General features: G+C 42.6%; 1 protein-coding gene across 1 annotated transcript in view; it reads right to left on the reverse strand.

The window, feature by feature from the left end:
• The window catches only part of LOC116939111 (unconventional myosin-Ic-like), a gene marked incomplete at its 5' end in the record, with an annotated part of 63,411 nt that extends 51,607 nt beyond the window's left edge, over positions 1-11,804 (reverse strand). Inside the window, 4 exons of the mRNA XM_076060591.1 lie at positions 4,569-4,649; positions 5,261-5,459; positions 9,757-9,872; positions 11,646-11,804. Coding sequence (XP_075916706.1) covers positions 4,569-4,649; positions 5,261-5,459; positions 9,757-9,872; positions 11,646-11,804 — 555 coding nt within the window. The remainder of the gene's footprint in view (positions 1-4,568; positions 4,650-5,260; positions 5,460-9,756; positions 9,873-11,645) is intronic.
• Positions 11,805-13,441: the final 1,637 nt, after the last annotated feature.

The raw sequence follows: 13,441 nt of genomic DNA on the forward strand, positions 1-13,441 counted from the left end.
ATCTTTCCAATGATTGCTAAGAGAGAATCCATCTTCTCGGTTGAAATTGTCTCTGTGCTTGTATATGTGGATAGCCTCATGAACGAATCTCTCATGGAAGCCAGATGGCTTACAAAGAACCTCTGTCTTGGAAAAGTCAATGGCATGTGAGCCTACTGAATTAGAACAATGATCTGCCACGGCCGAGGTGTTGGTCCTACCGTGTTTAAGGTCTGCTTTGTGTTCACGAATGCGGTCCGAGACATGGCGGTTGGTTTCTCCAATGTAACTACTACCACAGAGGCAACTTAGTTTGTAGACACCAGGGTATTGTATGTCCGGAATCACATCTTTTACAGACGGAACCAGATCACGGATTTTATGTAATGTGTTGAAACGGACCTAAATCTTGTGTTTATTCAAGATTTTGGAGATATTTTTTGTGATCCCAGCAATGTAGGGTAAAGTGATGGTTTTGAAAGGCTCCTCAAGAGGGTTCTTCTTCATGGTTTGAGTGATAGCTTTGCGGATTGTATAGTCGGAGTAACCATTAGCCCTAAGAGCTTGGTGTACGTGCTTGAGTTCACTGCTTATGTGTTCCTGGTCGGATATGCATTGGGCTCTATGATACAGAGTCTTGATGAGAGAATTCTTCTGTGATGGATGGTGGTGGGAATCCGATTTCAGATAAGCATCCGTATGAGTAGCTTTCCTGTAGACAGAGTGGCTCATTGAACCATCAAGTCTCTTTTTAATTAGGACATCCAAAAAAGGTATCTTGCCATCTATTTCGACTTCCATGGTAAATATGATGGCTGGGTGTATGGAATTGATGTGGTCGAAGAATTGGTCTAGAGCAGGCCGGCCATGTGGCCAGATGACAAAAGTGTCATCCACGTACCTCTTCCATAAGGTTGGGCGCAGAGTGGCAGTCTGGATGGCGTCAGTCTCAAATTTCTCCATGAAAATGTTAGCTATAACTGGAGAAAGGGGGGAGCCCATTGGGGTGCCCTCAGTTTGTTTGTAGAAAGTTCCATTCCAAGTTAAGTATGTATTGGTTAAACAGTGTCTCACCAGGGGGGGTACCTCAGTGTTTAGTCCTTGATGAACTAAGTCTTCAATGATTGCAATGGTGTCACCAAGGTTCCTGTACCTGACACCATTGCAATCATTGAAGACTTAGTTCATCAAGGACTAAACACTGAGGTACCCCCCCTGTATCATAGAGCCCAATGCATATCCGACCAGGAATACATAAGCAGTGAACTCAAGCACGTACACCAAGCTCTTAGGGCTAATGGTTACTCCGACTATACAATCCGCAAAGCTATCACTCAAACTTTGAAGAAGAACCCTCTTGAGGAGCCTTTCAAAACCATCACTTTACCCTACATTGCTGGGATCACAAAAAAGATCTCCAAAATCTTGAATAAACACAAGATCCAGGTCCGTTTCAACACATTACATAAAATCCGTGATCTGGTTCCGTCTGTAAAAGATGTGATTCCGGACATACAATACCCTGGTGTCTACAAACTAAGTTGCCTCTGTGGTAGTAGTTACATTGGAGAAACCAAACGCCATGTCTCGGACCGCATTCGTGAACACAAAGCAGACCTTAAACACGGTAGGACCAACACCTCGGCCGTGGCAGATCATTGTTCTAATTCAGTAGGCTCACATGCCATTGACTTTTCCAAGACAGAGGTTCTTTGTAAGCCATCTGGCTTCCATGAGAGATTCGTTCATGAGGCTATCCACATATACAAGCACAGAGACAATTTCAACCGAGAAGATGGATTCTATCTTAGCAATCATTGGAAAGATTTGATAAACCATTTCAGGTCTTAATTGATTGTTCACGCTTACAGTGGCTTTCAGACAGCATACATTATAAAAAAAATTCGTCTCCCCCCTCCTCTTTTCAGAATATAGATGGACTAGTCCTGGGTAAACTGCCAAATCGTTGCGCGTGGCGCTAACGTTTTTTAAATAAATAAATAAATGCGCCGTTTAAAAAATACATTTATGCGAACCAACACACCTGAAGACGACCGTTTGAGTTATGGTCGAAACGTCGTGAGAATTTTTTATTGTTTTATGTATATTTTATTATTTTGTTGTTTCTCTTCAACGTGACTTTACCGAAAAAACTAAGAATAAGAGTCACCTCTGTTAAGTGACACCGCTAAGAGCAGAGGAGGCCTTTGCGAATTTGATTGATAGGCCTAATGATAGCGGATTAACCAATGTCACGCTGTATTGCTTTACGCACTGTGGTGTAAGTGTCTGCTATCAACTTGTTTATGTCAAAGTCAACGGCCGAGAATGTCATTATAATCTTTTCATATTTACAGGTTACTCAGAATGCCCTCCTCTTCTCTACGTCTATGTCTCTACCATGGCTCTATGTATTGACTGCAATTGACAGTAATGCATGAACTCCGTTGAGCAACTAGTGAATATTGAGGGATTGTCTTTAAACTCGCCATGGCGATATGTTAACTATCTCGCCTGGTATACGTAAAGTCGTGGGTTTGATCCCGACCCTGACGCCTGTATATTTGGAGTTTGTATAATCGTCTCTCCTTGGTCGCGTGGATTTTTCTCCAGGATCCTCTGGGTTTCCCCTCCACGTTTAGAATCGACATGGGTTTCGAATATTTTGCTGCTATACATTTGCACGTCATAAGCCACTTCGTTCAGCTATCATTTGTGGCCAGGTCGCTTCTGAAAAAAGAGCTATATATCTCAGTGGGTTTTAGCTGGTAAAATAAAAAAAAATCTTTTTTTTTAAAGGCAAATTAAAAAAACCAGGAGGCGTGGCCTTGAAGATAACAAACTTGAGGTTCCAGTGGCACCCGATTAAGAATATAGAGTATTAAACTTTAGAAGTATTGTAATCTTTTTTAAATTATGAATTGAACATCTCAATTGGGCATGAAAGATAAGAAGCTGTTGTTGAAGATATAGCAGCCTTTTAAAAAAAACACATACATGATCAGAGAAAAAAACTAATTTTTGGCTTTTCAATTATAAATTTGAGAAGATAAAACAATATGCATTCATAATTAAACAATGATGAGCAATATCATGATCGGATAATATAATTAAAGAGTGGGATGTTGAAATATCTTTACTGTCAAGGATAATGGTTGGCCTTTGAAGCAAATAAACACATTTCCTCAAAATAATTGCGCAACGCAGTTTTGTTTTCTGATTCCATTCCAGAATTCTGTACTTAGGTGGACAGGTTTCTATACTTTTAAAGGTTTACATGCTCATAATCAAAGTTTTATCTTTATTGCTGCAAAACCTTGTGCATGTGATGGCCTTTTACATGAAATAAAAATGCAAGGGGCACTCTATAAGTGCAGAAGACATTCCCTTGTATAATAAAAACTGCATTAGTTATAATTTGTGTTTGCCTTCCTGTTATTCTGTACTTAGAGATGGCTTTGCACAAATTATTGTTTTTGCTTTCATTCTGAATCCAAACATAGCAACATTTTACTATAAAACACGCACAAAGTCTTGTTGGATTAGAGTCACACACAGATAAACAAATATTATTCCTATCCCTTGCGTCAGCTTCCACGATGGTGGAACTGAATAATAAAGTCTCTCCAATGGTGTACGTTCTGTAATAATTCTAATGCCATGTTCATGTCTGAACCTTTCTGCTCCACGTCCTTCTTCATTTTGTCTAACCGGCGCTCTCTTTCTCGTTCCCCATCGCTTGTTCGGTTTACTCTGGTAAGCATCGCCATGGTGTGGTATCCTTCCAACATCCATTCCCGATATTTTCCCAAACCATTGCAATCGACATTCCTTATTTTCTGAAGTTCAGATACTGCAAATAAATAAATGCATTTATGAAATTTGAAAAAATGTATGCTTAGAAATAAGAAAACATTTTTAAAGAACCCCAAAATGCATTATTTTTTAAAACTTATTTTGAGGGCATATTTTTTACAATGTATATTAGAGGCATGGCTCAGGTTTCTGACCCTATGATCCACTTCGCTGGCGCTGGATGGCAATGCAGTTTTTAATTTAGATATCAGCGGGAGTGCCCCTGGGAGAACTCATGTCTGGCTCCACTGCCAGGGGTAAGTGCCCTGGGCCGCTCCAGTTTTTGCGGATTTTTTTTCCTGCTTGAAATTAAGTTATAGGGACTCCTCTACTTCCAAACATTTGACTCATTAACTTTCAGAGATACGAACAAATCTGTCCATATGTCCAGTTGCCCGTTCGAACCGAGAGTCATAAGTTAAACCACCGCGCAATAAATGGCGGTGGTGGCATCGACATCTGCCGAACATGAAGAACCAGTGGCATCTACATCTATAGGAGATTATACAACTTTTAAAGCCATTCCCTGTGTTTAGTGTGTTTGGAATCGACAGGAGTAAAGTTTGACTTACGAACAAATCGACTTACGAACAGATCTCCGGAACCTAACTCGTTCGTAAGTAGAGGAGCCCCTGTATATGGAATATGAGTAAATGAGCTGTCTCTCCTCACCATCCCCTGGCACATTACAAAATGTTGTGGCAGAAGGAGACAAACACCAACGGACACCTTACCGTAAAGTCAAACTGGATGTGCATGTACTTTCCAAAACGACTCGAGTTGTCATTGCACAATGTCAGTGCATTCCCAAAGGCCTGTAAAAAAAAGAGCACTGGAGGTTATTGGTAGCCTTAACTTATTTGTAAATCACACGATAAGTCTGCATGCTTTTGTTATTGTAGAGAGTTCATGAAAATGGCAAAAAAAAGCTGATGCCTGATGATAGGGCCAAGCCTGTTCTCATCATGGGGCTGATTCAGATGGTATGAGGTTGGCTATAATGTTGAAATGGCCGTAACCAAATTCCCCAGAATTCACTCAATCTCTTAAGATCCCAGAAGCTGGATAATGCTTGGATGGGACACTGCCATGAATAACAGCGGCTGCTGCAAGGCCACGTTGTCAACAGGGAGCAGTGCAGCAACATCCATTGTTGTGCTGTAGTATGCTCCAACACGTGTGCTCCCCAGTCTTCACCAACCCGCACTGACCGGCACGGTGAAGTATGGTCAAATAACCCCCACAACCCTCACCCTCATCCAGCAATGGATTGGTAAAAAGGGCTGTATAGGTGCGTACAATATACATGATGTTGTACAGTAAACGTGAAATGTGATTTTTTTTTTTGGTGCTAGGGGTGACGCTGATGATTGCAGTAAACAAATAAATCCGATGGCGCTGGCGGGGTGTAATGGGTGGTAGTGACCTCCAGGATGGGGTTGGAGTGTATGAGGCGATTGCGCAGGCTGTCCACGCTGGGGCTGGCCTCACAGATGTTGGACAGAAAATGCAGAACCTTCTTCGACGCCTCGGTCTTGCCAGCTCCACTCTCTCCTGTGATAAGAATGCACTGGTCCCGGTACTCAGAGCGCATGGCCCTGTACACGTGGTCTGACAGTGCATATCTGTCGAGGAAGGAACACCAGGTGGGCTCGGTGTGATTTCACTTTGCCTGGGACCTTCATTGTAAATGATGCCGATGGGTTTGCGAGCAATGGAAACCACAGAACATACAGTGAGGGAAAAAAGTATTTGATCCCCTGCTGATTTTGTACGTTTGCCCACTGACAAAGAAATAATCAGTATATAATTGTAATGATAAGTTTATTTGAACAGTGAGAGACAGAATAACAACATCAAAATCCAGAAAAACGCATATCAAAAATGTTATAAATTGATTTGCATTTTAATGAGGGAAATAAGCATTTGACCCCCTCTCAATCAGAAAGATGTCTGGCTCCCAGGTGTCTTTTATACAGGTATCGAGCTGAGATTAGGAGCACATTCTTAAAGGGAGTGCTCTTAATCTCAGCTTGTTACCTGTATAAAAGACACCTGTCCACAGAAGCAATCAATCAATCAGATTCCAAACTCTCCACCAAGGCCAAGACCAAAGAGCTCGCCAAGGATGTCAGGGACAAGATTGTAGACCTACACAAGGCTGGAATGGGCTACAAGACCATTGCCAAGCAGCTTGGTGAGAATGTGACAACAGTTGGTGCGATTATTCGCAAATGGAAGAAACACAAAAGAACTGTCAATCTCTCTCGGCCTGGGTCCCTGGCATCCTTGGAGAGCGCTTTGGTCTTGGCTATGGTGGAGAGTTTGGAATCTGATTGATTGATTGCTTCTGTGGACAGGTGTCTTTTATACAGGTAACAAGCTGAGATTAGGAGCACTCCCTTTAAGAGTGTGCTCCTAATCTCAGCTCGTTACCTGTATAAAAGACACCTGGGAGCCAGAAATCTTTCCGATTGAGAGGGGGTCAAATACTTATTTCCCTCAGTAAAATGCAAATCAATTTATAACATTTTTGACATGCGTTTTTCTGGATTTTGATGTTGTTATTCTGTCTCTCACTGTTCAAATAAACCTACCATTAAAATTATAAACTGATCATTTCTTTGTCAGTGGGCAAACGTACAAAATCAACAGGGGATCAAATACTTTTTTCCCTGACTGTAGCACTCACCACAAATGGCCTATCCTCAAACGCAGGAACACTATCGACGTTTAAACGGAATGTCTCGATCGATTACCATCTTATCTGTCACGGTGCAGGTGCAGCCCTGCAGTTGCTTGCTTGTGCCTGTGCTGGTGGAAGGGCCTCGATGATAGGGAGCTCTATAGAGTCCCTCTAGAAGGTGTGTTGGGCCTACTCTTTCATGCTAGCCAGATGTCTTGGAAGAGGTTGGAGTACTCGCACTTTAACCACCACACACGATCTTCCATTTGACTTTGTATGTACCGTACGTTGAGCTTCTTTCGCAACCATGCGTAGCCAACCGTGCTAATCGGAGGTGTGTGGGAAGGACAACAAACTAAACACAAAAGGCAGTTTTAAAGACGTGAATTTTCAATCGAGATTTAGTGGCTTCCTAATATCAAAAGGAAGAGCGTTCCAGACGGCCGACTAATTGTGGTGAACCCATGTTTTACTGCTGTGAGGAGAGAGGTGAACGGACGGGGGGGGGGGGGGATTAAAGAAGCATGCAACTGCCGTGCCGGGACTTCGGACGGGCAACCTCTGCATTTTGGATTGCTATTTAAATTGCACGGTGTCTCAATTGAGGGATAAACAAACACCTCTGAGCTAGACTCTCACGAAATTTCTGCAAGCCAAACCGTGGCAGAAGAATTTGATACTCGAAAACACTCGCCATATTTCACAGGTTCTCTCTGCAGTGGAGAGAGAGCTCTCTCGTCGTGGAGGGCCTTCTACCAGCAAGTGGCATTAGCAAGTAATTGCAGGGTTGTTTTTTTACAATACCCAGATTTTGTTAATTTTCCGAAAGTGTCAAACTCTCAACCCAAACAAAAGATAGAAATGGCAGGACCGTTAAGAAATTTTGAGAGAAAAAAAACCACAATAACATTAGCTTGGTGTGACACTATTTAGTCACTTCTTGCCGAGATAGAAAAAAACAAATTACTCACGTATAGCCTTTAACTGACTGTCGGGGCAAGTCAGAATCCGAATACTGTATTTATTTATAGTGGAGGAATCAGATTAGCTATGAAGCTCTTTTTTCACTGATGTCAAGTAGTGCTGCTAGCGAGAACATATGAAGACAAACGAGAGAGTGGGTGTCCAACACCACGCTCGGCTCCAAAACTGTCATTTACACACTGCACCAGGTAGTCATTCGAGGCTGAGTCGACCTCGGGTAGGTCTAGAACCAGTTCAGATACTCGCTACTGTTTTTGGCTGTAAGCCGGAATCGAACACGGGTTGCCAGGTTCGCAGCTCAGTGAGCTAACCACGAACACTACCGCTCATAAATAAAAGGTCCTAGATAAAAGGTCAAGAAACACAGATCCCTAGTTACATCTGGTCAGCAAAATTGCTTTCAAGACTCTACAGAAAAAATCAGGAAATTACCCAAGAAAGTGCTCTGACTAATGGGCAAATGAAGCTTCTTCTAGTGTAGATACACATGATGACAGTTGAACTTGACAGGCTCCAATTTTCTAGAAAACTCGAAACGTGATCTACACTCAACCGCTTGGTGTCAAGCTGTACAGCATGCAGCTTTACCGGATCGGTGAGACTTCATCGTAATAAAACTACTGTATTACACTGTCTCTCCAAGACATGGCCTGAAGACATTGTACTTTCTTTTCATATAATGACAAAAAAATCACCACAATGTCCCTGACCAGCACGGCTACATAGCCGTGCTGTTATGCCGGAAGCAAATTGCGCAAATGTTTAAATTACACGTAATGAGCTTCAGAAGTTTCAGAAACTGATAGCTTGCACATTGATAACACCATCATTAGCAGCAGCTGTGATCAAACCACTGCTGGATGAAGTCCTATCCCAAGGCGTCGTCATCTCTCACAGCTCTGCCATGTTACTAACTTGCAAGCACCTGCACATATGGCCGATTTATGATCAAATGACAGCAGCTATATTATACTTGAAACTAACGAGATGGCATGAACGTGCTGTAAGGTGGGCAGGAGATGGCATGACAGAAACTGATTCTTGATTATTATTTTAATTCATGGTAGTGGCCCCCACATCGCATTGCAGAACCCTCCTGAAAATTAGTCTTGAGACCCTGTGGGGCTTTCCTCGGTAAAGGGCAATTGAAAAAATGTTTTCATTACATCACCATATGCACACACTCCAAAAAAGCGACACTATAAAGTTATTGAGAACGTTGTTGCAACGTGTGGATTTCTTTAATGCAGAATTTAATCTAGATTTGAAGCTTTCGTGACTGCAAGGATCCATACTCTTTGGTTCTATTCGGTAAAGTCACGTAGGTAAAAAATAAAACAACAAAAATCACGACGTTTCGGCCACAACACAAGCAGCCTTCATCAGGTGAAGGGACCAGACTGTCTCGAGGACAGCGCTGGAGTGAACACAGCCAAGCTCAGACCGCGACCTTTAAGCTGTGTGAGAGTAATTAAGGTGCCTTGACAAAGGAATTAGCATCGAAATTTGCATTTTAATAGGCAGGCTGGTCGACCCCCTCCCTACCTTTCATCATGCTAAATCCGCCTATTAAAATGCAAATTTCGATGCTAATTCCTTTGTCAAGGCACCTTGATTACTCTCACACAGCTTAAAGGTCGCGGTCTGAGCTTGGCTGTGTTTCACTCCAGCGCTGTCCTCGAGATAGTCTGGTCCCTTCACCTGATGAAGGTCGCTTGTGGTGTGGCTGAAACGTCGTGATTTTTGTTGTTTTATTTTTTACCTACGTGACTTTACCGAATAGAACCAAAGAGTATAAAATTGAATCTGTTGTATTTTATAAGTAAACAAACAACGAGAAGTTATGACAGGAGTTAATATTCTCCATGAAGCGAAATGTTTGAACACATGATTTAAACCCTCTCTATATTAGGCCTTTCACAATTCAACCCCCTCGTGATTCAATACATTTCCCCAATTCAGGGAAGTCATTCAGGGATATATTATGGAGTTTTTTTTTATTATGGTCTCTATAGCACCTTCATTGGCTGCATGGTTTACGTTAATAATTTCCACACTGATTATCATGCCCACAATTTAATTAATATATTTTGAGCATAATAATTGATATTGAACAATGAATCGATGCTTCGTTGCATACGTACATTTTAGATTTGCTTCACTGATCTTCTCGGATACGCACTATTTACATGATGGCTTGTAAGTCATAGATCACCATTGTTCGTATGAGCAAACACAATTAAAGTACTCACATGTGAGGTGGGAGTTCATAAAAATGAACCCCTTGGTATCGGTTTATATATTCTGGTCCATACAGTCCAAGGTCCTTGTAAGGATTTATAGAAATCAGCACTGAACCGATGTATGTCTGAAATAGAAACAATATATATTCATGCCAACTTTTTATGGAAATCCCTGGCAAAGAAAGTTAAGAGCATCACGAAACCGTACGTTATTTTTTTTTTAATCACGGGATTTCTAATATTTTCTTTTTTACAAGCGTGCACAATAATACTTGTGAGAAATGTTCAGACAATTTACATCTCACGGAATGAAATATTTTTTTTCCGCGAAATTAGGTGACGGAATTCCACAACACCCTAACACGCATCGGTTGGAACATGCTCTTGCCCAAATACCTTTTATTATATTTTTATATATATACACACACACACATAACTTTTTGATACATTCTAGTTCGTTTAATTAATCATCGCATTAGCCCGCAGCTACTTGGAAGGTTGGTGGTACATTCTACGCACGTGTGGCAGGTGTCTGGGATGCGCCTCCACGTGCGTGTGCTTTGCGGTCAAGCGAGTCAAGCCGTGGCCTGAGGAGTGCGGGATCTGCCAGCCCCCTACCCCCCATCAGCTCATCTGCACGTGGCATTAACCGCAAGAGCCCGCAAGCTGCCCAGACCTACGCCTGATGCTCGCCACCACCCGAGCGAACGGGACGGCTCTCAGGTGTTTCGCTGGCCACCTGGGGCTCTCGAGTGAGTGGCGTGTGGGAGCCCCCTGTTTGCCCAACCTCACGCAGTGTCGCGCTGATGGCTCCACGTGGCATAGAAGTTGGGTCCATTTCGTGGCTGGTCACAGAAAAAGAAAAGCTTATTCTAGGGCTTCTTGATGAAGATCTAAGCACTCGTGAAATGTTGTCAGCAATGTCGTCGTCGTCGTCAGCCACTGTCTATATGCTGTTTAGTGATGGTCTCCTCCTCATGATGGTGACTCAGTCTTGGTCGTCTTTGAGATGTGGGTAGACATTAGCCTGCATCATTCTCAAAGCATAGTTACATTATTTTTTCTTCTGCTCTGAAAAAAAAACATTCCTTTGAAATAAAAGCCTACTATGGTATTTCTATTTTTATGTTACAAAGCAATGTCATGATGATGGTGCAATGTTTATTTTTGGCCCATCGTATGAAATTGCCTATATAGTACGAAAAATGTAACGCAGAGTGATGGTTATCACAATGGACTCCTATGGTCGCAGATTTGATAGATTTATCTGAACACAGTTGAACACACATTTTCCACAGTTTTTAAATCCCTTCCCCAGCAATGCAAATAGGTACACCACAGGGTCGTGTTCTGATGGAGTAAAATGTTGCTACTCACACCTCTTCCAAGACATCTGGCCAGCATGCAAGAGGAGACCAAAGACTTCTAGTGGATCTCTGTAGAGATTCCTCTCGTCGAGGCCCCTTGCACCAGTAGTGGCGTTAGCTAGCACTTCGAGGGTGACACCTTTACTAAAAGCAGGGTAATTGCCAGGACTTATACATATTTTACCTCAGACCAATATGCAGGGGGCATACCCAACATGGAATCTGATGTTGTGAAGGTAACCCTCGTCTCAAAAAAAGTTACATTGTTTCAACATTCTCTCAAAAAAGGGATAATTGCCTCAGAAGGGTTTATATTAATGTCACAAAGCAATGAGCGACATATCATCATCTGTATTAAAAAAAAAAATGGCTGCTCGCAACCGCACAGGTGCCACGTTGTCATGGAAGGCTTAACGTTCTCAACAACAACAAAAACAAAAACGTGGTCACATTATTTTTCCTCGTGCCCGAAATTCCGGTTTGCGGTGGCTTATAGCTGCATGGCGGGGGTGCAGAGTTGGGGGCCCATACGTAGACAAGGCCGCTGGCAAAGCGCAGGCTGATGTTGTGGAGGAAGGCCTCCTCGCTGGAAAACTCCTCGAGCAGAATGAGGTCCTGCACGCCAACGTGGTCCCGGGCTGTGAGCCGGCTGCTCGGGTCGATTCGCACCCCCTCCACCACCTGCAGTGGTCACGGCGTTGTGCAAAGACAAAAAGATCCCAGCCATCGTTCCCCACCCCCGACCGCTACTCCCACGCCAAACACCACGATTGATTACGCTATGTAACACATTTTTGTATTTACAATTAGTCTAAATACATGTTAATTTTGATTCGTTTGTTGTGGGGGGGTTGGGGGGGGGGGGGTTTCTGACTTTATGCGAACTAAAAGGCACAAATTCGCCCGTTTTCTCATTGAAAATAGGTACATTTCAAAAGATCACTGTCCTGGTCACAGAAGCACAGTGTGGGGAATAACAGACAGTTTCTGTACGTTTTAGGCATAAGCAATTAGGAACTAACATTTACTACCCAGCAACAACAAAAAATGTTTGTTACACAGTGTTATTTAGATAATTTTGCCGCTATACATTTCCACATGTGTGACAAAGGTCGCTTCTGAAAAAATAAGCTAATAGCTGAGTGGGATTTACCTGGCAAGATGAAAAAAATAAGTTTAATTTTATTTGCGTATATATTTTTTAAAATAAAATACTCTGCACTCCTATCGTGTTTGTGGATTGTTTGTTGTTGTAAAGTTCTGACCCGCTCCTACTGGACATCTGCGAAAAAGAGCTTTATAGCTCATCGGATTCCTCCAGTATAAATAAATATTCTCATAGCCTTAGCAGACTTTGGGGCGAGTGCTGTCAGCGAGCCTATGAAGGCTGGCACAGCATACGAAAGGGGTGGGTGGGTGATCAGCACCATGCCTGGCAAACACACACACACACAAAGAGCTCCTTTGAGCCCATGCATTGTCAGAGTTGGAGCTGAGGGCTTTATTTGTCCGCTTTCCAATGAAGGTTGAAAGCGTTAATGCGTTAGCTCTATCCGTCCATAATGAGGGCGCTCGAGCTGCTCGTAAAGATGCTCCAATGTGAACGAACCTACGGCGTTAAAAGTTTCTATAGAACAATTTCTCTATTGAAAACTTGCCGAATTTACCAACGCCTGGACACACAAACCAGAGCAAAAGTTACTATTTGCAAATATCCAACCGTGTTTTTTTGTTGCCCTGACAAGCAACCCCATTAGCGTCAATATTGATGAATAAATACTTTCGAGGGCATAATTTATATCTGGATGTTTTTGTTTTTTTTACAGAATCCATGCGTATACGTGAACTTTCCTAACTTGTCTCTTAAAACATTATACAGTATCTTATTCCCCAGCTTCATCCCACGTGTGTTATCGACGTTGCGTCACGAAAGTAACAACACATCCGAGCAGTTCAAACCTGAACGGCCCATGGAAGTGCATATCAGGGCTACTTTTGAAATGAATCCCTTCAAATGACCTCTCGTCCATACAGTCGAAGGAATCACTTTCCCATCATTACTAGAATGTAGCCAAATTTAAAGAACAGATTCAAATTCAGCGTGATGGTTTTTTTTTGTGTGTGCAGTCATCGGTGACCGGGCTGAGACCCATGACCTCTGGGCCTGACCTCTGAACCACCTGCCAGAGTAGGAGCAGGCACAGTGCACATGGTTGTAGTCTGGGCAGATTTAGGTCCCTCCACCTTTGTGTCCCCCAGTTCAAATGTTTTTTACACGCTTTAATTTAACTCACTCTGTCTGTTGTTGTTGTTGCCGTTGTTGTATC

The sequence above is a fragment of the Petromyzon marinus genome, chromosome 5 (genome assembly GCF_048934315.1).
Source record: "Petromyzon marinus isolate PM22_M1 ecotype Great Lakes invasive population chromosome 5, UKy_Petmar_22M1.pri1.0, whole genome shotgun sequence".
Taxonomy (NCBI): domain Eukaryota; kingdom Metazoa; phylum Chordata; class Hyperoartia; order Petromyzontiformes; family Petromyzontidae; genus Petromyzon; species Petromyzon marinus.